A 25,990-nucleotide genomic window follows, 5' to 3' on the forward strand; every position below is an offset into this window, starting at 1 on the left:
TAATGAACAAAATAAACTGACGAACCAAATAGAACCAGACACAGAGAGGCATGCAGCAGACTGATGAATTTCAGGGCAGAGGGGGAGGGGAGAGATTAACCAATGAACTTACATGCATGTTTGCAGAGCCCATGGACAGGGGCAATAGTGCGGTGAAGGTCTGGGGAGGGGGCGGGAGCAGGGTGGGGGGGGGGGTCCGTGGGTGAGGAAAAAGGGACATTTGTAAGATTTTCAACAATAAAGATAATTTAAAAAAAAAAAAAAAGCTAATGGAACTTAAACAAACCTAACAGGTTTTCCGAAAAACTGTTCCATTAATGCAGTTACGAAGTATCTCAGTGGAGGGGTGATTATCAAATGACTGCATGGCCTTTCCCTTCATGAACGGCGGCATTAATTTAACCTTTAAACGCCACACCTGTAGGAACCCTGACTGCGATGAGAAGGCAAGAGCTACAGGTGACAGCTGCAGGGGAGATTTGTCTTTTTTTAAATTAGTAAGACCTGAGCACACTGTGCACAGTCCCCCCTTCAGGGGAGGGGGGACAGAGGGGGAAAGCTTGACGGAGACTCTAACTCAATGGAACCAATTCCCTGAAGAGAAAGGGGGGGGCGGGGGAGGGCACTACAGCACAACCAGCAGGATGAGCTCCTGATGTCCTCAGAACAGCAGCTCCCAAGAGTGCCAGCCATTGTTCTCGGCGCTTCAGAGGTTCTGACTGAATTAGGATGGATGGCGACGAGGAACGTGGAAATTAAGAGTTGAAGGAATGTGCACCTGAAAATCAAAATCAAAATCTCTGTGCCTGAATATGAAGGTGGAAGGATGTACTGATAATCGGCTAACAGAAAAAGAAGAGGCGGGGTAGCGAGCTTCAGAGAAGTGGTCTGCAGAATAGGAACGTTGACCAGAAACACACACATATTTCTGAACAGTAACTCCAATAATTTTGCCATTTTCTCCAGCGGAGCTCAGGTACACAGTGTCAGGGCTCAGAGCCAGGCCGCACAGCCGAGGCGGGAAGTCTGTAAGCAGAGCGAGTTGGACCGAAAGGCAGGCGGTCAGGAAGCTGACAGCACGGGCCGAGGGTGGTAAGTCTTGCTCCGTAGGGTTAGTTTCGATATGAAAGGAAGGGGAGCCAGGAGGGGATAATGATGGGTAGGAAAAGGGAAAGTTAAAAAGTAGGACCACAAAGATGACAAACATAAAGAATCCACGGACTCTTTCCCCGGCTCCTGTCTGGGGGGACGACGAAGGCAGGAGGTGGCCACACTCAGGAAAGCTCGCAGGAGAGCGAGCTCTGTCGTCAGGGTCAGGGTTTCTCCATGGGGCCGAGTCCTCAGACAGGGAGATCCGTGTCCCCCAGTGCAGTCAGTCCCCTGACCAGATCACTGGCATCACTTCGGAGCTTGTCAGAGAGGCAGGGCCCAGTCAGGATCTGCTTGCACACAGAACCTCCACGTGGTTCCCGTGCACATGAAGTCTAAGCAGCACCGAGGTGAGAGCTGCAGATTCACCCCTGGTTTGTGTGTGCTGGTCAGGACACGCCAGGAGAAACACGGCAGACATTCCGTCCGCGAGGCTCGCAAGTGCCCAGACTCAATGCATGCCTTTTTCTACTTAATAACCCCTTCCCCAAATGATTTGTCACTCCTGGCACGGCCTCCCCCCTCATCCCACCCCACATCCTAGGTGTTCTCAGCTCTGAATAGCAGGGTGCTGTAGAAGATAAACTATAAGTTTTTCGTTTTGAAAATTCTTTGATTTTTATGTGTCATAAAATAGCCAAACTTCCTCTGCACAGAAAAAAACCCCCCACAATACCAGGGAATCAGCCCGAGTGAAATGCAATTCAGTCAGCGCCTACAATAATTCTAAGGAGAATTTTGCAGTTACACACACACACACACACACACACACACACACACACACACGCTGCTCTTGGGTCCGCTGTAAAGAGTGACCACGTGGTTGTTTTTCCTCGTAACATCCCTGTGTTTTGATGCTGCTATCCATGATGATGGATGGTGTTTGAGCTGCTTTTACCCGCTCCTTTGTGCAAAGCCAACCCGAAATTCTTCCAAATGAATGAAGTCACAGGATGAATTAAGTCTGGGTAGCTGCGTGAGCTCCGCTGCCTCCCTCCGTCAACGTGCACCCCATTTCCCAAGAGGTGGGGGTTCTGGGGGCCAGGCGGTCGGCGTCCAGCTGGTCACGCCGGTACCAGCCGGGGCCTCGGGGCTCGTGGGCATTTTGGTGACGCTTTTTCCAGATGAGCGACGGTTTCTGGGCGCAGTTTTCCCCCTCACCCCAAGCACGGAAAGTTGTGGGCCTGCTGGTGGGTTTTTATAAGCCGCTGCTTTTGTGCGCTGGTCCCTACCGGGCGGCCCGAGAGAGGGGAAAAGCCAACTGTCCGGGCCTCAGCTACGGGGTCCCGAGAGCTGCGGAAGGGGGAGAACCCACATTGCGGAGGCCAGAGGCGTTTCAAAAATAATAATAAAATAAGAAACGAGAAGGGTTTTTAAACTGCGCACGGCGAGGCGTTTCAACGTTTCGGCTCTGATGGCCCCCTCCCCTCGCCGGTCAGCTCGGCATCAGCAACGCTTCGGGGTCTCCAGGTTCACCCAGCCCAGCCCGCCCCTCTCCTCGCCTCCCACGCTCCCGCGCCCCGCCCCCCTCTCCATCACCCCCGCCCCCCCTTTCCCCGGTCCCCCTCCAGCCTGCCTCTCCCTGCCCTTCCCAGCCCCCCGGCTCCTTGCCCTCTCCTCGCCCCTCCCCTCGCCCCCCTCTCCCTCCAGCCCAGCCCACCCGGCCCCGCCGTGCGCCCCTTTCGCCTCCGCGCTCAGATTTGCGCTCCCGCTGCAATCTCCACCTCCGCTGCGGGCCGCGCCGGGCGGAGGGCGCAGCGCGCAGGCGCACTGGGGGCGGCGCGGCCGGCGGGGCCTCCGCGCAGGCGCGCGCGGCGCGGGCTCGGCTGGGCTCCGGCGGAGCGTCCAGGCGTCCGGGGCGCGCGCGGTCCGGGCTGGGCGCCCGGCGTTGGCGGCACCGGCACCGGCACCATGTTCCTGCACTCCGTCAACCTGGGGAACTTGGCGTTTTACGCCTTCATGGTGCTCATGGCCACCCTGGGGCTGTGGGACGTCTTCTTCGGCTTCGAGGAGAACAAGTGCAGCATGAGCTACATGTTCGAGTACCCCGAGTTCCAGGTGAGGCGCCGCCCGCGCCCCGGGGCGCTCCCGCCGGCGCGCGCCGCCCGCCCGGCGCGTCTGCGCGTCTCCCCGGCCCGGGCTCCCCGCGCCTCTCCGACCCCCTCGTCCGCACCTGGCCTCTGCCTTCTCCGCCCCGGAAGCCTGCGGGACCCCATCGCTGCCCTCACCTGCCCTTTGTGCCCTTTCTCCACGAGGGGGTGTTTCCCAGGTGGTTCCCCGAGCATCCTCGCTGCCCCCTCGGAACTGTCCCCCTGCCCCTCTGCCCTCTCCCAGACCCCAGATGCCGTGCGCAGGCTTTACCGGCCGGTCCAGCCCACCCCCTCCATGCTCAGCCCCTCTCCCCAAATCCAAACCCCGTCCCCCCCCCCCCCCCCCACCCTGTCCCTGTCCCTGCCCCTGCCCTAACAGGTGCGCCTGCATTCCGCCCCGTCGCCCCGGGGGTGTGCGTGTCAGCTCGCTTTTCTGGAAGGGGCCGCGCCTCTGCAGGGTGGGTCGTGGCTGCCGAGTTCCCAGGGCTGCCCGAGGGACCCCGGGGCCACCTCCGTGTGCCAGGCTCACCCCATGAGCCAGTGCGTGGAAAGCCAGCGGGGTTCCCGCCTGCGCAGGTGTTGCGGAGCCGCCTGCTCTGTGGGTCTGTGCGTGTGCCTGCACGCCTGCGTTTGTGCGGGTCGCCTCTTACCGATGGCATTCTCAATCTTCAATGTTTTTGGTTTTTTTCCCTCTCTCACCGTGTTTGCTATTTGAGAGAAATGGGCCCTTCTCTCCCGCTCCCTCCGCCCCCACCTCTTCCGTTCCGTTTTGAACATTTTCGGGCTCCATCGCTTAGCAGTTCAGCCTGGGAGACTTCAGAATTTCATTCAGGACCAGCTGTAAGAAGAGGCTGTGACGAATGACAGAACTGCCCCAAGACATCCCCCCCCCCCACACACACACACCCATGATTCTTTTATTTCTAAACGCATCTCCTAATTAAGGAATACATAATAGCCTCCTACCCTACTGTGTGTATATACTATATATAGCACATATTGATAAAATGCATTGGTAGTATACTTTTAAAACCATAGCAGATTTTTTTTTTTCTTTAAGGTGAAGTATGCCGGTCTGGTTGCTTCTGTGTACCGATCATTATGGGGGAGACGGTTGATTGTGCTGCTATTATTCAGGTGTGAACACTGCTTAAGGTTTAAGTTGCTGGTGAGCTTCCTTTCCCATGGGCAGAATTCTAGTTTAGATGGTATTTGTTTTGAGATTCTTACCTTCGTTTTGCATCCTTGCTGATAAGGGGGTGTGATATCAGAGGCTACTGAAGGAGATTATAACGTTACTGTCGTCTCTTAAATTTCTAAGCGAATATGCTGGGTTTTTTTTTTTATCAGAGTCTGTATATAGTTAAGTAGTTGGGCTTCTAGCTTAGATTTTTTAAAAGTGAAAATAGAGCCCTTATAGTGGCCTTTGATTTTTATATGGTTTAGTAATTAGGAAACCCCCAATAGATTGAAGTAGGTCAACGTAGGTTTGGACTGCGTTGAAGCGTTTGGTTAAAATAAAATTATTGTGAAACAGTGTACTGATTCCCGTTTATTTTTAAATTGCCCACAATTACAGAAGCTGTTTTAACGTTTGCAGTAGTAGAAATTGCTTCGTGTTGGGAACAAAGCATATGTACGGACCTCACAGATGCATTTCGTGCCTCGTGAGATTGACTGGGAAGACACCGAAAACTAGTGTGGCTAATGCGAAAGAGCTGTTTGGCTTTCTTTCTGTTATTGTGTCTGTATCTACTTATTTTGATTCATATCGCCCTTTTGAGGCTTAAATTCTGTTAATAATGTTAATTATAGTGGCAGGAGTTTGGGATCCACGTTTTTTTGTGTGTTTTTTTTGGTAGAGTTTTATTTTTATTGTGTAAAAAGCCGCGTTAATTCCTACAGTGCTATTTCTGTTTGAACCCTAGTCCCTTTGCTGTGCACACGAGGTTGTGCTATTTTACAGATAAGTTGAAACCCGCCTGTAGAAATGAATCCTTTTGAGTACAGTGAGATTTCTGGTGAACTGAGGCCATTCCACTAAGAGACAATGTTTTTTAATGAATAAAAGTGTCCTGAACGTATTTTATATGTTGCTTACTTTTCATTATGTTTTACAGTGACCGCTCTGATCGTTCCCAAATTGCTATCCATTAGATGAGATGTCCTAATTGTTGGTTTTCTTCTCTTTCTTCATGCCTTTCTTCTTTTTTTACTGCCTTTTGCATATTCTTGAGCAAATCATTTATTGAATACTGGGTGTGGGTGAGAGGGAATTACATGAATCAGACCTTGTGCCTTTAATTTATTCTTTATAACACAATGGGGGAATGGAATGGATAGTTCAAATGTGCTACATGTTATAATTTCACTGTAAGAGCGTGTGTACAGGGCTCTTCAGAGGGAAGCATTCAGGTTCATCGTGGTCGTCAAAGGCCACGGAAAGAGGTCGTGGATTGGGCCATGGGAGGTACATAGTTCATAAGGTGCAGGAACAAGGAAATCGCGGGAGTAAGAATAGCAGTTGTGAATAAAGAAGGCCCCAGGAGACACTGCATAAGCAGTATGTATCGTATGTTACCGTTTACGTAAAAAGGAGAAAAACCTACAAACGTGTTTTCTTGTATGTACGTGTGTAAAGTATTTCTGGAGACACAAACTGCAAGCATTAGTTGCTTTCGTGGTAGGAAACTGAAGGCTAAAGGACCGTGGGTATGAGAGCGAGCCTATTCAACGTATATCCTATTGAATCTTGAATTTTGAAACATATTAAAAATAGATTTTAAAACCTGGCATATCGCCCTAGCTGATTTGGCTCAGTGGATAGAGCATCGGGCTGAAGGCTCCCGGGTTTGATTCTGGTCAGGGGCATGTATCTTGGTTGCAGGTTCCCTGGCTCTAGTGGGGGGAGGAGGGGCATGCAGGAGGCAACCAATCGATGTGTCTCTCTCACATCAATGTTTCTCTCTGTCTCTCCCTCTCCCTCTCTCTCTAAAAATCAATGGACAAAGATCCTTGAGTGAGGTTTAACAACAACAGCACACAAACAAACCCGGCATTTGTAATGTATAAGGAACTAGAGGCCCGATGCATGAAATTTGTGCAAGGGTAGGCCTTCCTTCCCCCGGCTGCCGGCTTCGCAGCCCCCAGCTTCGTGGCCCTGCCCCCCACCTGCACCCGCCTTGGCCTGGCGCTGCCAGTGTCCGCCGCCACACCCCCCCAGCTCCCTGGTTCCATGGAGCCCTCCCCCTCAATCGATCGCCTTGCAGAGGGTGGCCTGGGCCTTCCTCTTTGGGGCGATCGCAGAGCCCTCCCTTCACACACACACACACACACACACACACACACACACCCCGATTGATCGCCCTGCCAGCCAGTGGCCTGGGCCTCCCTCTGCGGGGCCATTGTGGGGCGATGGCGGGGCCCCCAGACCAATCGCATCGCACCTGCCTTGGCTGGCCTGGCGCCAGTGCATGTCACCGCTTGGTCGTCCAGACGGTCGTTCTGCTGTTCAGCCGTTCGGTCGATTTGCATATTATGCTTTTATTATTATAGATTAGGTAAGAATAGTTAGAGCCAGGTTATAATGGCCTCTCTCTTAAGCCTTTATCAACTCTAACTATATGCAGTGAAGAAACACACAGGTGTATGTTTTAACCTTTTGCACTCGGATGTCGAGTGTGACTCGACACGGTTAGCATTAGAATAAAGGAATCGAGAAAAAAGCAAGCGAGTGCAAAGGGTTAACAAGGTATTTCCTTGACAGCAGTGTGGACCGTGGAGCGTAGCAGGGAGATTATGACGGAGGGTCGCCTGAGAGAGTCGCTGTCCCCGAGTCATTGTTATCGGCTGGAGTCCTCTGGGGCACTCTTACCAGTGAGGGGCAAAGGGCTGAGGGCCAGCTCTTTGGGAGAGCTTAAAATCTGCATTCGTTTTGATCAAAATCATTTTTTTTTTCTTTTTGGTTAACTGTGGAACCTTTTTTATTTTGCAGTTTTAAAACATAATTAAAAGAGCTATATCCTAACCTAAAGACTTTAGTTTCTTAAATCAGTATTTCTCTAGCACTTGGAAATTTTGTCTTTGGAAAGGGGTCTGGACTAGAGATAAGAACCTGTACTAAGGCAGAGAAAAGAGGACGGAGGCAGGGCAGCAATGTGGAGATGCTATTCACGTGTAAAAGTAATTGATCTTAATTCGAGGCCTTTTTGGGGGAGGGCTGCTCATTGAATACACGCTCTATAGAACCATCAGTTTAAAACAGATTGGAGTCCTGTTGCTGTACGTGTTTTCTTTTCGAATCCCTCTTCTGTTTTATTTTGTCACCATCCTTTTTGTATGCCTGTTCCTTTTCTGTCCTCAATCTGGTCAATACCCTTTCCCATTTTTTCCTGCCCCTCACTCCCAACTTGAACTCTGTCTGAAAATGCAGTTTTGTCATTTGTCTACAATTCAGACATTTTTTTTTGTTCTATCTCCTTTTTTCCATTTCTACTTTTTGCTACTCTATATTGTATGCATTCATATTTTTCTTAAAAATGTACTCTTTCTCACTACAAAATTGCTTTCATAATAATATATTATGAAATATATCAAATATAGTCTCTTGCTTGTTTTTCTGTCTCCAGGGAATTAAATATTTCTTTGATACATTTAATAGTTTTCTGTTTTTCTGAGTTAATTTTCAACTAGTTATAAACATTGTTTAGCCCAGCAAGTGTGGCTCCGTGGTTGAGCATTGACCTATGAACCAGTAGGTCACAGTTTGATTACCGTCAGGGCACATGCCTGGGTTTTGGGCTCGGTCCCCAGTGTGGGGCGTGCAGGAGGCAGCCAGTCAGTGATTCTCTCTCATCATTGATGTTTCTATATCTTTCCCTCTCTGAAATCAATAAAAAAAATATACTTTTTAAAAAAACTACAACACACACACACAAACTTTGTTTAGCTACTGACCTAAAAAGAATAATGGTGTAATATGCACATAATACTTATCTATCAAATGGCTCACTAAATTGGGAGGGGTTCTCTCACGTTTTCCTTTTGCTTAATTTGTACCTAAAGAAAAAGTACATTATGTCATTTTTTATTACGTACAGTGCATAATCAGTATCGGAACTAATTTGAGTTAAAGTACATGTACATATATAAAGCAAATAGTGGGGTTTGTACTTCTCTATTTTGAATATGCGAGGAGATAAAAAGTTGCTAGTATCTTATCCCATAAGCTCACACTCCCTAAAGATGTTTTCATGATGCTCTTGGCACAAGTTGTGTATGGTGATATCCTCAAAGGAATATTCAGGAGTGTGTATGTGTGTGAATAATCAGAATTCTGTTTTTTTCCAGCAGCGAGGTTTTCCAGCAGTCATTATCATTTACATTTTCAAAAATCCATTCAGTAGTTGAAGTTTGTATCAAGCATATTGTGTAGCATTGCTAAGTCATTAAATCTATTGATGTCACCTAAAATCTAGTGTTCAAAGTAACTGGTTTCATTTCTAATGGTTTCTTTCCTTGAAAAAAGGAGCAGAAGAAGAGTTTACACTTTACTACCACTTTTATAGGTGCCTAGCTTTGGGGGACGACATTAAGACCTAATTTATATTCTGTGGGGAAAAAACTTTATGTGAATTACTGGCGCATTTGGTATGCGAGCATGTGAACTGCAGAGTAGGTTAGCGCTTGCTGACGACCCATGCACCTGGTTTGCGAAAACCGAAACCCGTGCTAATTCATTGGAATGTTTATGGCGCGAGGAGTGTACGTGTCTTGACCGAGACATAGCTGTAAGGTTCAGATTAATTTGTTAAGCGCATTGTAGATCAAAGCATATGAAGCGGAGAGGTCAGGACGCTGCGCTATAAAACACACTTGCTTTCTGTGGAATGATGTAACAGCGAGAATATGTAGTTGGGCCTGAGTAAAAGGAGAGACATTACAGTACAGTTCAAAATAGCGAAAGAGAATTGATTAGGTAATGGAAAGCTTTCATCATTTCTAAGTTTAAGTACAATTGATACTGATACTAAATTAAATGCATTTTCAATTATGTTAACCTGTAACTTGCTGACATCTACCAGTGTTTTTCTGTTGTCAGTGGCTATTTTGAGTAATTTATATTTATTAGAATTTAAGATAGTCCTATTTTATGATTTCCCGAAGACCACAAGGTTCAGAACTCACGTAATTCAAGACTAATTCTCCATATGAATAAATTAAAATTTGTTGCGTGTATTAAGTTCAGTTTTATCATCAGTAATGTTTTTATATTGCACTATTTGTATAATTCAGAATTGGGTATGGTGTGGCTGAAGTGTAGTAATAAAGTTGGTTTTAAAGTAAAATTGCATATTTTATTTATTTATTAATTTTTGTTGTAGAAAATAGAACTTCCAAAGAAACTGGCAAAACGCTATCCTTCATATGAATTATATCTTTACGGAGAAGGGTCCTACGCTGAAGAGCACAAGATCCTCCCTTTATCGGGTATCCCAGTTCTCTTTCTCCCTGGGAATGCTGGAAGTTATAAGCAGGGTAAGTCTCAGAAGTAAAATTTGAAAGCTCTACCATGCAATTGAAGAGTGCAACAGATACGTACTCTGTTAAGTCCTGTGCTGGGCATACTAGAAACACAAACATATGATGTTTTGTCTAGAAAAATAATGTGAGAAATACATAGAAAAGAATGTTGACGACCACTCTGCAAAATGTAAGAAGGAGAAAAAGAAGATGGAGTGGGTGGGATACATAGAAGATACCGGGATTCAGGAATTAGCAGAAGAGAGAAGCTTGTATTGGGGATGGCGGGTGCAGAGCCCAGAACCTGAGGCGTTGACTAGCGAAGTGAATCAGTGGTTTCCGTGATGCTGGACAAGAGAGGAGACGGGTTTCTTTCTTCCAGAGCTTTCAGTTAGAGAGCTGTAGCTTCTGGTCAGTATGACAGAGGAGGAAAAGGATGTGCTTGCCTCCTCTCTTGCCCACATCAGAATTGCAGCTGAATTATAGAGCCACCACCCCTGAGAGCCACCTGAAGGCTAGCTGAACAGAACTCCTGTAACTAAGGATGTAAGGAAGAAGCCACGTTGAGACTGGTAGGTAGAAGGGGCAGAGGTTCGAAATGTGGCTGGTCCCACACCCACGTGTGGCAGTTAAGAATTAGGAAGGCTATCTCAGCTGCCGATGTCCCCCCTGAGGAGGAGCAAGGGGTCCCAGCCCCACTCCCGGCTCCCCAGCCTGGAGCACCAGTGCCATAGAGAGGAGTCCCCACGGCCCCTCGCTGCGAAAATCATCAGGGACTCGGTTCGGGAGAGACGGAAGGCTGCTGTAGACTCGGGCGTCCTCTTCAAGGGCCTGAGCACCGTTTCACTCACAAACACTCGCCTGAAGCTCCGCAGAGGAGACAGCAGCTCGAAAAACGCCAAAACCGTTGTGACAGTGCACAAACCCTCGCTTAACGTGCCCTCTCCCCCTGTCCTGTGCAGTGCGGTCCATCGGCTCCATCGCGCTGAGGAAAGCCGAGGACATTGACTTCAAGTACCACTTTGACTTCTTTAGTGTGAACTTCAACGAGGAACTGGTGGCCCTGTATGGGGGAAGCCTCCAAAAGCAGACCAAGTTCGTGCACGAGTGCATCAAAGCCATTCTCAGACTCTATAAGGTAAGAGAGAAGCTCGCCCGTCGGTCGTGACCAGCCTGCTAGCGTCTTTCCTTTTCAGAGGCACTCGGCATGTTTTTAAAGTCATTTGTTTATATTCGCTGGTGGCGTTGAATCCATTGGTGCGTTTTGAATCCATTGGTGGTTTTTAAAGTTTAAATTGAATTTACAAGAAGCCTTTCATGTGAACTTGGGGGGGGGGGGGGAACTCTTTTAACGATTATAAACGAAGGGTGCAGTGTATTTCCAAAAACCCTTAGCATGAATTTCTGTTTCTAGTTATGACTGTATAGCTGGTACTAGGAAGACCCCTTCCTTAGGTAAACAGCCGTAAAACTAGTCGAGATCTCTGAAGTCCGTGTTTTCAGGCGTTGGACAACCACAGGCAGAAAAGGACTGTGATTTCTGAAAGGACGGTACCGTGCGGAGTGAGTTCCGTCACTGCTCTGGCTTTGTGCCCGGAAGCATTTTCTAGGTCGCGGGGCAAGCAGGTGGAGATCAAGCCAGCACACGTTATCTCCAAGGCAGAGACTGGAATTTGGGCCTACTGAAAAATTGGCGAGATTTCTGACCAGTGTTGTGGGAAAGAAGAAAATGAGGCAGAGATAGGCGCCCTTGAAATTTGCCTTTTTTTCGGTCTTGGAATGCTACGCCGTGTATGCACAGGTCAAGAAGTCGTACCAGGCAGCGGCCTACCAGGGAGGAAGCGATGGGGCGTGTCCTCCTAAGGTGCGGTTTAAAAGAGCAGTGACCCAGGCTGACAGTCATTCTGTGCCACGGCTCTAAACAGTGTCAGAGGTAAAGTACGACGGCCTACCTGGGAGGGCCCCTCCTTCCCTTGCTGTGCCCCAGCGCACAGCAGGAAACAGCTGCTGGGGAATCGTGAGCTGAATTGAGATTGCAGAGGCCACCTGGTGTGGGAATAGGAGTTCTGACCGGGCCGGAGCGGAGAGGCCTGTTGAACACATTGGGCATTCAGGTGACCCCAGGAAGGACATGCTGAGGATGTTGTCTCTGAGAGCAGCTCAACAGAGAGTCACTGCTCCAGAGTTTTATTGGGGGCTGCTTATATAAACACCCTCTGCCCACCACGTACCAAAACCCCAATCAGAGGGCAGGAGTGATCCGCATAAAGGATACTGTTGGCACGGTTTTGGCGTAGTGAGCCATTTTTATCATTTAGGGGATGATGGGAACCCTCCCAAAATCTAAGGTCCCAGATTGCCGAGCAGAGCCAAACTTAATGCAGTCCATTCTAAGGATCGCAGTTTCAGGCCTACTGTGTTAACCGTTTTCTGCACAGGGCCCATTTATTCAAACGAACAGGACAGAAGGCACAGATGAAGCATCGGTATGGAGGAAAATGAGCAAAAGTTTGATTATAGAACTGAGGATACTGTATGGAGACAGAAGAAATTTTTTAAAATGCAACTAGAGGCCTGGTGCATGAAATTCGTGCATGGGGGAGGGGGTGTCCCTTAGCCCAGCCTGCATCCTCTCGCAATCTGGGACCCCTCGGGGGATGTTGGGCCTACATCCCTCTCGTAATCCGGGACGCTGCATGCACCAGTGACCATACTTTTCATGCAGGTGAAAGGCATCTTGCTGTTGTATGGGCAGCTACATTGTTTTGCCCTGATTATAAAAAGTAGTACATAACATGACCCTTCTGAGGCAGTAGTACCACTTTCCCCATCTTATGGGTGGAAAAACGGAAGCAGAGAGAAGTTAAGTAATTGGCTTTGTCACTCAGTTGTAAATGTCAGAATCAGGGCTGACCACAAAATGTGCAAGCCACAGCCCATGCATGTCATCACTAAATCATCCTCTTTTTTCAGTGTTAGAGTAGCCTTGCCAGGTTTTAATTTTTAAATCTAAGAGACTGTTCCCAATATATAGGGTAGGGTCCCTAGGCCTGGCCAGCGATGAGGGCCATCTGTGGGGCGACCGAAGGGCGGAGCAGTCGGAGGGCCCCCGCTGGCACATGCCTTGGCTGGCAGCCAGCCCTGCCCCCTCCGCCACTGGTCTGGGGCAGCTCCTGCATTGAGCGTCTGCCCCCAGTGGTCAGTGCGCATCATAGTGACTGGTTGTTCCACCATTCGGTCAGTTTGCATATTAGGGTTTTATTATACTAGAGGCCCATTGCACGAAGATTCGTGCAATAGGCCTTCCCTCCCCTGGCTCCCAGCACCGGTTTTCCTCCAGCACCTGAGACGTAGGCCTTCACTCTGGCTGCCGCCAGAGCGCCGTTCCTGTAGCTCCCTCTGCCCCCGCCCTCCCCCTCATAGCAGGTGTCCCGCCCCGCTGGCCGCTCTGGGCCTGCATGTGTGCTGTCCAGAGGCCTGGAGCAGCTGGGGGTGGGGCCGCCGCCATATTTGTTGGGTTAATTTGCATACTCACTCTGATTGGCTGGTGGGCATCACAAAGTGATGGTCAATTTGCATATTTCTCTTTTATTCGTGTAGATAGGCTACTTATTTAAGAAATAAAATACATCAGTGAATAAATGTTATGGAACATTGGTTTATTTTAAACCCAGATACATAACAGGGAAATGATTTGATGAGATGTGTCATTATGATGCGGTAGTATATTGCTATGACAACCATAATTTTTCTAGCTTTTCTGTGGTATTTCCAATTGTTAATAAATGACCATATAAAGTTAAATATTCTGGTATACACCAAATATAATTACAACTCTTACATCCAATATAACAAATAGTGAAACATGATTTGCTAGACACAAGTTTTCTGATTTTGGTTCAGAAATTCAAAGCATGGCTGTTAAAAATGTTTGACAGCCCTGACTGGTTTGGCTCGTGGATAAAGTGTCAGCCTGCAGACTGAAAGGTCCCAGGTTTGATTCCGGTCAAGGGCATGTACCTTGGTTGCGGGCACATCCCCAGTAGGAGGTGTTCAGGAGGCAGCTGATCGATGTTTCTCTCTCATCGATGTTTCTAACTCTCTATCCCTCTCCCTTCCTCTCTGTAAAAAAATCAATTAAAAATATTTTTTTAAATGTTTGGCAGAACACAAAATAGTATGTACATACTAATTATATAAAAATGTGTTTCTGTATCTTATGATAGGAGGTTAGATAAATAGTTTACCTATGTATATAAAAGCCTAAGCGACCTTTTGACTGTTCGAGTGGTAGCTATGACGCACAATGACCACCAGGGTGCAGACGCTCAACACACAGGCATGGAAACATGGAATAGACTGATGAATTTCAGAGGAAGAGGGGAGTGGGGAGGGCAGGAAGAGATTAACCATAGATCTTATATGCATACTAGAGGCATGGTGCACAGAATCGTGCACCAGTGGGGTCCCTCAGCCTGGCCTGTGGGGACCAGGTGGAAGCCGGCAGTCTGACATCCCTCGAGGAGTCCCAGATTGCGAGAGGGCGCAGGCCAGGCTGAGGGACCCCACCCGTGCACGAATCCGTGCACCAGGCCTCTAGTTTTTTCTATAAAATTGCTCATGTTTAGAGAGAAGTATTTAGTATTGTCTTTATGATACTGTTAATTATGTGTTGGTGATTTTTTTTTTTAATAGGGTCAAGAATTTGCTCCAAAAAGTGTGGCGATAATTGGTCATTCTATGGGTGGCCTTGTTGCAAGGGCATTGCTCACACTGAAAAATTTTAAGCAAGATCTGCTGAATCTTCTTATTACACAGGCCACCCCGCATGTGGCTCCCGTGATGCCCCTAGACCGGTTCATTACAGGTGAGTGCGGTTACGTAAACACTGACTGGCCTCCCGTGGTCTTTACATGAACACGAATCCGTGCAGCTGCTCCCGGTAGAGCGCGCTACCGGTGCGTCCCGGTGGAAGCAGCTGTTGCAGATCACCTCCACCTCTGCCTCTCTGACTTTGAGCTTCGGCTCATCGTTGAAAGTGCTGTGAGTTTTCTTGTCGATGGCACCTTAACCTGATGGCAGGTCTGGTCGTCCCTAGGCACGTAGGCTCAGTTATTCTTAAGGATGACTCCCTGGCTCTTGAAGTTTGTTTAAACTTCTGTGTTTTGTTAAGTTGCCAGGATTCTAGTCAAAATAAGCTTATTTTTAAGTAACATACTAGGAATGTCTTGTTTTTCAACAAAGAGTTCTAACACTGCATGCGGTGAGGTAGAATTGCTAATATTTATTGAGCTCTTACTCTGTTTTGGGTATTGTGTTAAAGACTTTACCTGATGTGTCACTTAATCCTTATAGTCCTTTGAGGTAGGACCATTGTTATCCCCATGTTTATGGATAGAAAAAAAGTCCAAGATAATGTTTTTGCCTAAAGTTACGTGGCAAGAAAATAGTGGAGCTGGTACTCGACCCTGGTAAACTTGTTCCTGGCCCTGTGCCCTTAACTTCTATGTGCTCCTAGAGGCCCGATGCACGGAGTTCGTGCGGCTTGCCTCGACCCTCATAGCCGCGGTGGCTGCCTCAGCCCTCGAGCCCCGGCTTCGTCCAGAAGGACGTCCGGAAGGTTGTTCAGCTGTCCAGTCTAATTATTATATTACGCTTTTATTATTATAGAAGATACTGCTTCTTAATTTAGATACCCTGTTATAATAGAAGAAATAAAATATGGATAATGCTATAATGTTGGAGGGAATTTTAAATGAACAATACGAGTTTTATGATTGCTGTCATGTAATCAAATAGTGTCACAGGATATGAATTAAATGCCTGTCTCACGTTTTTATTAAAGTCAAATAGTATCTTTACTGCTTGTTGCAATTTTATGTGAATAGAAGAAAATCTTTAGAAAGAAATAATTTTTTTCCTGATCAGTAAATTTACTCTACTTCTTACCCTATAAAAAATTTGCATTATCTTAATTGTGGTAAAACTTTTATTTATAGTTCAGATGGCTTAGAAATTCTGTTTAATATTAGTATTATAGACATATAATGGATATAACAGCGTATATTGTTGCAGGGAATGGCCACTAATTTTTAATGTGTCTTTTTTCCTACCAGATTTTTATATGACTGTAAACAACTATTGGATTCTAAATGCTAGACACATAAATTTAACCATGCTTTCTGTAGCTGGAGGATTCCGGGATTACCAAGTTCGTTCCGGACTGACTTTTCTACCAAAGCTAAGCCATCATACCAGTGCCTTATCTGTTGTGGTAATCTCCTTTAAAGACTCTACTGACATAGTAGCGTGGTGAATGCAGTGGGCATGAATGGAGAAGTAACATGTTGCTGCTTGGAAATGACTGCTGGGTTGGCGTAGTGCTGCCATGTGCTCGTGTGTGTGTGTGTGTGTGTGTGTGTGCGCCTGTGCGTGAGATGGGGGGAGAGAGAGGGTAGGAGAGAGAGACAGAGGCAGAGAAGATGAATGGATGAATATGACATGTTGGAAAGGCAGAGGCATGGATGCCTATGTCCATAGAAACTAAGAACGACCTTAGAGACTTCATGAAAAGAACTCTTGTTTATGAGAAATAAACATCTTGTTCAAATGCAAGAGCCCGTCCATTGGTTAGAGTTGTAAGTTTAAGGAAGTGTGAACTGATGTGCCAGGGCCTCTGTTACATGGGTGCTCTGCTGTCTGCGGTGGGAGGGGAATAGTAAACATACCACATGCTCTGGATTGCTGAGCTTGAATGACGTTCTGCCCATTCTAAAATCAAAAGCTTAGCTCTGAAGTCTAGACAGAACCCTGATTAATTAATTCGTTTGCTGATCATTCTCCCCTGCTAGGACATCAAGTACGTGGTCTTTAACTGGGACACGTGGCCTCTGTGAGTGAGTTCAAGTTTCCTTTTAGGACTGACTTCTTGTATTTTTAACCTTGAAGTCTTCGGTTAAGGTCTTGACTTTTTAAACTCAGTAGACATACCCTCTTCAACTAGAACTTAGTTTCTGCAAACGTCCTTATTCCCTTTGCTTTGTAGGAGCCGGTGCTTTGTTTCCTGGCTGTTCCCTTCGGGGCTCCCCCTAGCTCGGCTCCTCTCGCTCTGCCTTAGATTGCTGTGCGTTCATGAGGCAGGATCTACTGAGCGCCTGCCATACCTAGAACAGAAATCACTCAGCTCATCTGCTCTTACCCACCATTGTCTGATAACTGGAGTTGTGGTTTAGCCATAGTAGCTTTGGAACAAAATCGGTAAATCTCTCAAACCTCATCATTGGTTATGAATCTTATCTTGATGTTGAATGTTTTGGGCAGATATGTGCTGGAACTCCTCAAAACATTAAATGTCAACTCTGTAAAACACAGATGTAGTCGTCAGTCATACCACGTATAGCTTATTTCCTGGGCGTGGTCTGGCCCATGGTGCTGTATTGATACCACATCCTGCAGCTTATTTTTATAAAGGACTTTGGTCTTTTCAACTGTGTGTATGTGGTTGTGTGTGGGTGTGGGTATGTCCCTGTTCTCTCACCCATTTGATAATGCATTGTTTTCAAGGCAGCTTGTATTTCTGTATTTCTGATGAAAATATGTTACCTCGTAGGGAGTTTTCTCAAAGCTGGTTATTTTATTATTTGAGTTCGCTTTAGTTTTTTAGCTCCCAGATAGTGTAGGGTTTTTAAGTACGTTCACTTAAAAAACAATTATGGAGATGTAACCGTGTTTTAATGATTGTCTCAAGAACAGTAAAGTGATGTTTACATCCATTGGGGCTAGAAAAATGACTGAAGTTTGAGAGCACAGCTGTATTGGTAGGAGAGACTAACCTGTTGTTATGGATACTCGTGCAGGGACGGATGGCACGTAAACCTGGTGAGGTTTACATTTTACTCCTGTAACTGCCCTCGGTGTGTGTTTAAGTTGGTGCGTGGTGTTCAGAGCCAGTAGCACCAGCCTCCTGAGGGACCGAGGCTGACAGTAGGCACACCCTGCCTGAAGGTTTTACTTTTGAGGTTGCTCTCATCGTCACTAATTCCACCCACAAAAGGGGGAAGAAGAGCAGCCGGGCCTGGACACGGCACACATCACTCCTGTTCACATACTATTAGAGGAAAATTCGTCGCACCTTAAAGTGAGAGAGGCCCAGAGGTGGATCTAACCAGCTGTGCGAGAAGGCAGGGATGGATTTGGGTAGACGTTCAGCAGTTTTCAACAAGATCATGAGCAAATACCTTTATGGTTTGTGTTGCCTTTCCCTTTTTCAGCTCCAGCACTGATGGGAGCCCGTTTTATGTTCTTGGTAGTGCTAAGTGCTGTCTACTCTGAGTTCTCACTCTACTGAGCACCTAGCATCATCTTAGAACTACAGTGAACTCCGGTTGTCTTGTAAGCTGCCAGCAGGAATTCCTGAATAAGATACCTAATGCTTTATTAGGTTCAACAAGTAAGCTATAGGCTCCTCCCACTTCAGAGCCTGATTGAAGGGCGTTACGGCGTTGTCAGAAAGCCTCCTGCAAATAGTACATTTTTAGGAGCCTTTGCCCTTGTGTCTCTAAGTAGTAAAAATTCAGCTAGTGAATTTTTCAGTATAAGTAAGCCTTATACTTGTGAGAGTCTGATTTGGTAATTTTGGTACTGTGATCTCAGACTTGTGCCTTTTGGAAAATCTCTCAGGCTTAAGCATTTCTCAGGCACACTCTGACTAAGCAATCACATCTTAGACTTCATCAAGTGGTAATCAAGTCATAACTAAAATATTATTGTAATTTGCCTATAAACTAGGATTTTTAAAGAATCATAAACTCGGCCTCTTGTTAGAGTAAAGAAGAGTTAGGTATTAAACTCAGAAAGGAATCTGGGTGCTTTCATAATTTTTAAAGGATAATGTAAGTGTGACTAAGCAGTAATGACAGAGAATTATTTTATGCAGGAAATGCCTTAATATTTTTGGATCATCTTTTACAAAGAATGCATCATTTAAAAATGTCTATGCATCACAACATAGTGAAGCTAATGCTTCATGTTTCTAAATATTAGCTTGTAAGAATCTCAAGCCTTTTGGAGGATAACGAATGTGCTTTTCTTAATTTTGATTTTTTGTTTGTTTCTTTCATTTCAGAGCTCAGCAGTGCCTAAGACCTGGGTCTCCACAGACCACCTCTCCATTGTGTGGTATGTCAGTGTAACTTACTCTGATGGCTTGTGGTGGTCCTCTTTTCTCAACGGTGCATTGATTAGTTTATATTCTTAGAGCTTTATTCATAAATTAGAGGCACAATGCACAAAATTCGTGCAAGAGTAGGCCTGCCTTCCTCTGGCTGCTGGCACCGGCTTCCCTCTGGCACCCAGGACCCAGGCTTCCCTCTGGCCGCTGACACCCTGGACCCGGACTTCCCTCCGGCCGCCGACAGGCAGCCAGGACCTGGGCTTCCCTCCCAGCCCCGACTTTGTCCAGAAGGTCATCCAGAGGACGTCTGGTCTAATTAGCATATTATACTTTTATTATTATAGATAGATTTGGGAGACAGGTCAATTTAGGGGCTTAGAACTCTAAATTTGGACCTTGTCTCAGGGTGACCAGGGTTTCCTTGACAATCTAGGTCATCATCTCAGAACCAGTAGCATCAGTCTCAAATGAAGCTCGTGTCAAATATCAAAATTTTAGTTTTTCATATTTGGGCAGAATCAAAGGCACTTGTAGGACATCGGCGCTCTCGGCCAGTCATCAAACTTGGGGGCTTGATCAATGCAGCATTGGTTATTCTAGAGTAGCACATGGAACACCAAGTAGGAATTAGATTTACCCTTAACATAATAAAGGAAGAGGTTAAATATAGGTCCAGAAATACCTAGACCAAGCATGTCAAACTCAAAGGCTAACACGGGCCAAATAAACAAGGTGTAAGTTTATGTGGGCCGCAAAAAAAACAAAAGCTTCATTTTCATAGAAACGTAGGTTTATTTCGATAGAGACATGCTGAATGCAAAGGGCTGAAATAAATGAGTCATTGTTAACATAAAATAATAGAACATTTTAATAAAAATTAATATTTCTTCTTGAACATTAACTTACCAGACACTGAATAACTGCACAAATTAATAAGCGTCACGCAAATAAACCTATTTTTCTTGGTCTCCAAAAGCGAAATATTTCCTGTTGTGCACACCAAACAAGTCAGTCCAAGACTAATGACATGGCAATCGGCTGCTAAAATATTCGCTGCTAGTATCAGTGGAGAGAAATGGTGCGCCTGCACGTAAGGCGGGTAAGGGAAATGAACGCAACATGATTATAGTAATCAGTCATTAGCGAACATTATAATTAGTTATTAATAATCTATAATAATAAAAGCATAATATACTAATTAGACCGGACGACCTTCCGGACAAAGCCGGGGCTGCAAGGGAAGCCCGGGTCCTGGGTGCCAGAGGGAAGCCGGTGCCAGCAGCCAGGGGAAGGAAGGCCTCCTCTTGCACGAATTTCATGCATCGGGCCTCTAGTTATGTATAACAGGATATTGTAAAAATCCTGTTAAAACGTTCCTTACATACCGTTATATTGGCTGGGCTGCAAAAATATTCGTTGTGGGCCGCATGTGAGTTCGACATGCTTGACCTAGACCCTAGGATCTTACCTTTGTGTTTTGGTTTAAAGATCCTCTTTTTCACCTTCCTCTGGCTCTGTGGTCAGTGGTGTCTGCGAGAACCAGCCAGTGCAGGCATGTGAAGATGGGTGGAGTACACCTATAGCTGGGCAGACGAGGAAATGTAGGGGAGGTAGAGGGGCCCAGACAGGTCTACTGTCAAACATCCAGAAAGATTGAATTTGCTTCATTTTTATATATTTCAACTTTTAAGATATGTGATTGATGATAATGATTTTTAAAATAATTTTAACATCTACAGCATTAAAGGAACCACAGGTATTTGATTAAATAATGGAATTATGTGTGTTTGTATCCAAAGTATATTTTTAAAGAAAGGTTCCTTTGTAACACATCTTATTCTTTAGGTGTAAACAGTTGCAGTTGACTACAATTCGAGCCTTCTTTGATCTGATTGATGCTGACACTAAGCAAGTATGTATTCTTAAACTAACAGTGATTTCAGTAAAGTGAGAGCTTGGTTGTAGCTGTGGTGGAATTAATACATTTTTTACTTGGATGCAACTAGAAGCCTACACCTTATGATGACTTACAATGACTTTCAAATGGACATATCTCTATTTTTATCTGATAAAATACTTTGACCACTAATAATAATTAATAGAATGCAATGGAGGAAAAAGAGGGTGGGAGAGGTAGAAGAGGGTGAGGGGGATACATTTTGATGGAAGGAGACTTGACTTTAGGTGGTGAACACACAGTACAATGTACAGAAGATGTACTATAGAATTGTACACTTGAAACATATGTTCTCTTTAACCAATGCTCCCCCCCAAGTAAATTCAATAAAAGTTTTTTAAAAATGCAATGAAAACAAAAAATTCCTTAAATCTTCCCCCAGTTCTTCTCCTTTACTGTTTAAATTTTAATATATTGTCTTTTAGCTTTAATTAAGGGAAATACTTATTACTAGCTATTTTGTCATTTTTAGTAATGTATTATAGATCTCAAGATCTATTATATTAGACATTTTTGTTTAACTATTTTTGAGAAAGCATCTTTACCTTTCTGATACGATCCAAAGATCTACAGTTGAATAAATCAAATCTTGTGTTCCATTAAATTCTAAGATGAGAAAACTCTAATGCTAGTGCGTAATAAATTATAATTCTGTAAGGATAAGTATATTATGGACACATTTTAAGGGACAAATGAGAAGTTTTTGATAACTAATAATGCTAAGAATCAAAATATTATGAAACTGAGTTCTGTTTCACAAACTCGTTACATATTATGGACTGGATTACATGTTAGACAGTAAGATGTTAGGATATGATTGCTAATTAGGAAGCATGTAATCTAGGAGGAAAGCAGGCATACAGGGAAACTAGAACTCACGCCATAATCATTCCCAAACATGAGGTCCCCAGGATCAGAATTGGTGTCATTTTTGATGGTCATCTGCAGACACATGGGAGCTGAAAACGTGAGTGGGTGGATCTTCTAGAGAGTGAGTAAGGATGGGAGAGATGACTTAACTGAAATTTTGGTTGAAAGACCTGTGGCTTTAATTGATTGCAATCAGATGTGGCTGCTTAAAAAAACACACAAATTGTAACTATTTTTGTATTAGACTGAATTGACTGAAGTATAGCATTTGCATCAGTGAAGTTAAATTCCACTTTCCTCCACTCTACAATACCGAGAGAATTACATTCTATTTTGTACATCCTATTTTAAGGCGGGGGGGAGGGGGGTGGACATTAACAAACTTGAGTTTATCCCAGGAAGGAAGGCAGGCGAAGTGGAGAGGGATCTGAAGCAGTTCTGTGAAAAACACTTGATGTTTTTGAAGTTGTCCGATCTATGAAGGAAATGTTTTATTTGGATGAGGGACATAACAATCTTCAATCTTTTGAAGGACTGTCCCCCAGCCTAATATATCAAGGCAACAAGGAGTCAGATACTCGCTCTAAATAAGGCAGGACATTCTCCTGGTAAGAATTGTTACGATTGGAATGCAATATTTGGGAAAGTACCGAGTTTGAAACGTTAAAGCAAATACTGGGTGCCTTCTGAGGAATTTCTTCATCATCCGGTCACTGTGTGGTTGCTGAGAAAAATCACTTCCCTGTCGGGGCCTCAGGCCCTAGCTAGAGAATTGACGAGCGGTAGATTCCAGAGGAATTTTATGCCCCAGTACATTTTTTTTCAAGGGAGGGGCTGATACAAAGTGGCCGACATTTTATTGTGCTGGGATATTTTAAAACAACAGGAAAGTTCCTATTGTCTGCTTGCATTTTCATTTCATGAAACGTGTGATATTTTGACGCAGGGGAAGTCAGTAGAGCAGAGTGCAAGGGAGTTTCCAAGGAAGAAGAGCTCTGTTTTCTCTGGTGACCACTTGAGTTCTGGGTGTGAGATTGGCCCTGGTCTGCATTGGGAAACTCGGGGGTTGGATTCACTAGATTGGAGGACCCCTGGCGTTCCCTTCTGGTCTGTACGTGTTCATGTGTTTCATCCTCATCTGTTGTTGGAGAGCACGGTTGCATAATGGTGAAAAGCACGGGCTCTGGGGCCGGACGGCCTGTGTGTGAGCACCGGTCCAAGCTCTCATTGGGAGCGTGACCGTGGGCAGGTTCCTGTATTTCTCTGTGCTCTCACTTCCTCACATTTAAAACACAGATAAGAAGGTTATCGTCTCCTAGAGCGCTCACATGTTAAGCACTTAGAACAGGAAGTAAGTAATTGTTGGCTCTTAGCTTTGTCACTCGAAGCAAAGTTTCATTGAATTATCACCAGGATATGAAAGGGTACAGAATGTATCCATGTTCTCTCTAGATAACTCAAAATCCCAAGAAGAAATTGTCGGTTTTGAATCACCACTTTATAAGACACCCAGCAAAACACTTTGAGGAAAAACCAGCAATAATTTCTGACTTAACAGGTTAGTGGTTTTAATATTTTTAAATTTAAGTAGAGTTTTAAATATTATTTTTAGGTAAATTTGTTATTAGCAGACAAAAATCTTTGAAACTGCGATACTTCAGGTACTGTAATCCTGTTGTATTTTACTAGAGGCCCTGTGCACAAAATTTGTGCACGTGGGGGGGGTGTCCCTCAGCCCAGCCTGCACCCTCTCCAATCTGGGACCCCACAGTCAGACATCCCTCTCACACTCCAAAACTGCTGGCTCCCAGCTGCTTGCCTGCCTGCCTGATTGCCCCTAACTGCTTCTGCCTGCCAGCCTGATCACCCCCTGACCACTCCCCTGCCAGCCTGATCGACGCCTAACTGCTCCCCTGCAGGTCTGATTGCCCTTAACTGCCCTCCCCTGCCAGCCTGGTCACTCCTAACTGCCCTCCCCTGCTGGCCTGATTGCCCCTAACTGCTCTCCCCTCCAGGCCTGGTCCCCCCCAACTGCCCTCCCCTGCAGGCCTGGTCTCCCCCAACTGCCCTCCCTTGCAGGCCTGGTCCCTCCCAACTGTCCTCCCCTGCCAGCCACCGTGTGGCAGCCATCTTGTGTCCACATGGGGGCAGCCATCTTGTGTTTTGGAGTGATGGTCAATTTGCATATTACCTCTTTATTATATAGGATTAATGTCTCTAAGATGGTTTCTTAAGAGGTTGTTGGTTAGGGAAGGGGAAAAGTAGAAAAGCAATTTATAAGATGTTGCTGGTAAAAAAAAAATTTTGTCCTGAAAATAGCATAACAAGTAGAAAATGTTTAAAGCTGAAGCTCAGTGTCTCTGGTCTCCTGACAATCGTATGAAATAAGTGCTCTGCTCAGTTTCTCAGTATCAGTCATTCTTCGACCTTCTTTTGGATTAACAGGCATATCTTTAGCTGGTAAATTTTGCTTTTATATGTAATACCTGTCATACTGTACTTCATTACTTGTCTTGTTTAGGAAATGAAATATTGACTTTCTTCTCTTGATACTTCCTTAGAGTTAAGGACACCAAGTCGATTTAAAGTGCTTTATTTGATGTGAATGCTAGTTAGTGATGAGCACATAGAGATTATCTCATGAGATTTTCTAATTTAAAATGTTCAGTCTTCAGGAAACCACTTTTTCAAAAACTGCTGATTGAGAAATATTTCACCAGTATTGAATAAGATAAATTATTTAATATAAAAATCCAAGCTAAACAAATGAATTTCCTTTCCCTTAGTGACGCCGCTGTGGGTTCCGGTCAAAGTGTCAAAGTGGACCTATGTGGCTTACAATGTAAGTATACCACCCGTGGGTTTTCCTTAAATAAATTTAGTAGTCATCTTTAACTGTTAACGTCTCCTTAAAAAAGATAACCACAGATCATTTTGCCACATTAGAACAATTTCAGCAATAATTTTTAAATAATAAGTATCTAGTTGGTGTTCAGTTTTTCAATTTTGTAACTATCAAATTTTTAAATTATTTTTACTTTTAATTTGTTTAAATCCAGATACAAACAAGGTCCACATAATATTTGTTGATGTATCTCTTACTCTTTTAATCTCTAATACTTACTTAACCACCTTTTTTCCCCTTGCAGTTTATTTGTTGAAAAAAGCAAGTCATTTGTCCCATGAAGTGTCACAGTCTTGGTTTTCTGATTGCATTGCTGTAGTGTCATTCAACGTGTTCCTTTGCCTTCTCTTTTCCTGGGACGTAGTGGTTGGGTCTAGATGCTCAGTCAGATTCAGGTGTTTGCTTTTGCGAGCCTGTTTGACTTTTTTTTATATTAGCAGCTACTAGTATTGAGGAATAATGCCCACTGTCGGTTCATTTAGGGCAGTGGTTGGCAAACTCATTAGTCAACAGAGCCAAATATCAACAGGACAACGATTGAATTTCTTTTGAGAGCCAAATTTTTTAAACTTAAACTTCTTCTAACGCCACTTCTTCAAAATAGACTCGCCCAGGCCGTGGTATTTTGTGGAAGAGCCACACTCAAGGGGCCAAAGAGCCGCATGTGGCTCGCGAGCCGCAGTTTGCCGACCACGGATTTAGGGGGATGCAAAAATATGATACTCTAATTTGATTATTTCTTCTTCATTTATTAATTGGAACACTATATAGAAAAACTCATCTAGTAAATTTATCAAAAAATGGAACAAATCGTAAAGGAAAAAATGTTAATTGCTTAACGCCTTTGGATCTTATATTTACTGGTTTTCAGAATAGTGAGTTGGTTCACAGACAGTAACTGAAAGAGGTTTTGGGGTTTTTTCCTCCCTAATAGTGTTATGATCTCATGTATATGTCTTTCTATTTAAACTAAAATATTAAAATTGTTCTATCTTTGACCAGTGTAGCCATTTCGAGTTAGGTTCCAGAATCTTCCATGTAGCTGCTCTTTAGTTGTTGTTGATAGTTTTCTCACTATCTAGTATGAGAAGACATTGCAGCTCGTTGTGTATGTCCCCTGCCCCAGACCTTGAATCAGCTTTTTTCTCTAAGGAAGTCTCCCAATATTTGGGAAATGGCACCTAAAATCCATAATCAGGGCAGTAGCAATACTTATGGCTGGTGGGTTAGCATTTCTAGGCTTTTCAGTGGACAGAGATAAGGAAGGTATTTTAGCTTCATCATAAGGCCCAAACCAAACCAAAACAGAACACATGCATTCATAC

The 25,990-nt window shown here is 44.9% G+C and overlaps 1 protein-coding gene across 1 annotated transcript in view; it reads left to right on the forward strand.

The window, feature by feature from the left end:
• The first annotated feature begins 2,946 nt into the window (after positions 1 to 2,946).
• PGAP1 (post-GPI attachment to proteins inositol deacylase 1) overlaps positions 2,947 to 25,990 on the forward strand; it is a 46,417-nt gene continuing 23,373 nt past the window's right edge. Inside the window, exons 1-9 of the mRNA XM_054723425.1 lie at positions 2,947 to 3,207; positions 9,623 to 9,776; positions 10,724 to 10,899; positions 14,457 to 14,628; positions 15,878 to 16,035; positions 18,886 to 18,938; positions 20,779 to 20,845; positions 23,213 to 23,318; positions 24,547 to 24,602. Coding sequence (XP_054579400.1) covers positions 3,061 to 3,207; positions 9,623 to 9,776; positions 10,724 to 10,899; positions 14,457 to 14,628; positions 15,878 to 16,035; positions 18,886 to 18,938; positions 20,779 to 20,845; positions 23,213 to 23,318; positions 24,547 to 24,602 — 1,089 coding nt within the window. The 5' untranslated portion in view covers positions 2,947 to 3,060. The remainder of the gene's footprint in view (positions 3,208 to 9,622; positions 9,777 to 10,723; positions 10,900 to 14,456; positions 14,629 to 15,877; positions 16,036 to 18,885; positions 18,939 to 20,778; positions 20,846 to 23,212; positions 23,319 to 24,546; positions 24,603 to 25,990) is intronic.

This window comes from Eptesicus fuscus, chromosome 11, assembly GCF_027574615.1.
Source record: "Eptesicus fuscus isolate TK198812 chromosome 11, DD_ASM_mEF_20220401, whole genome shotgun sequence".
Lineage (NCBI taxonomy): Eukaryota > Metazoa > Chordata > Mammalia > Chiroptera > Vespertilionidae > Eptesicus > Eptesicus fuscus.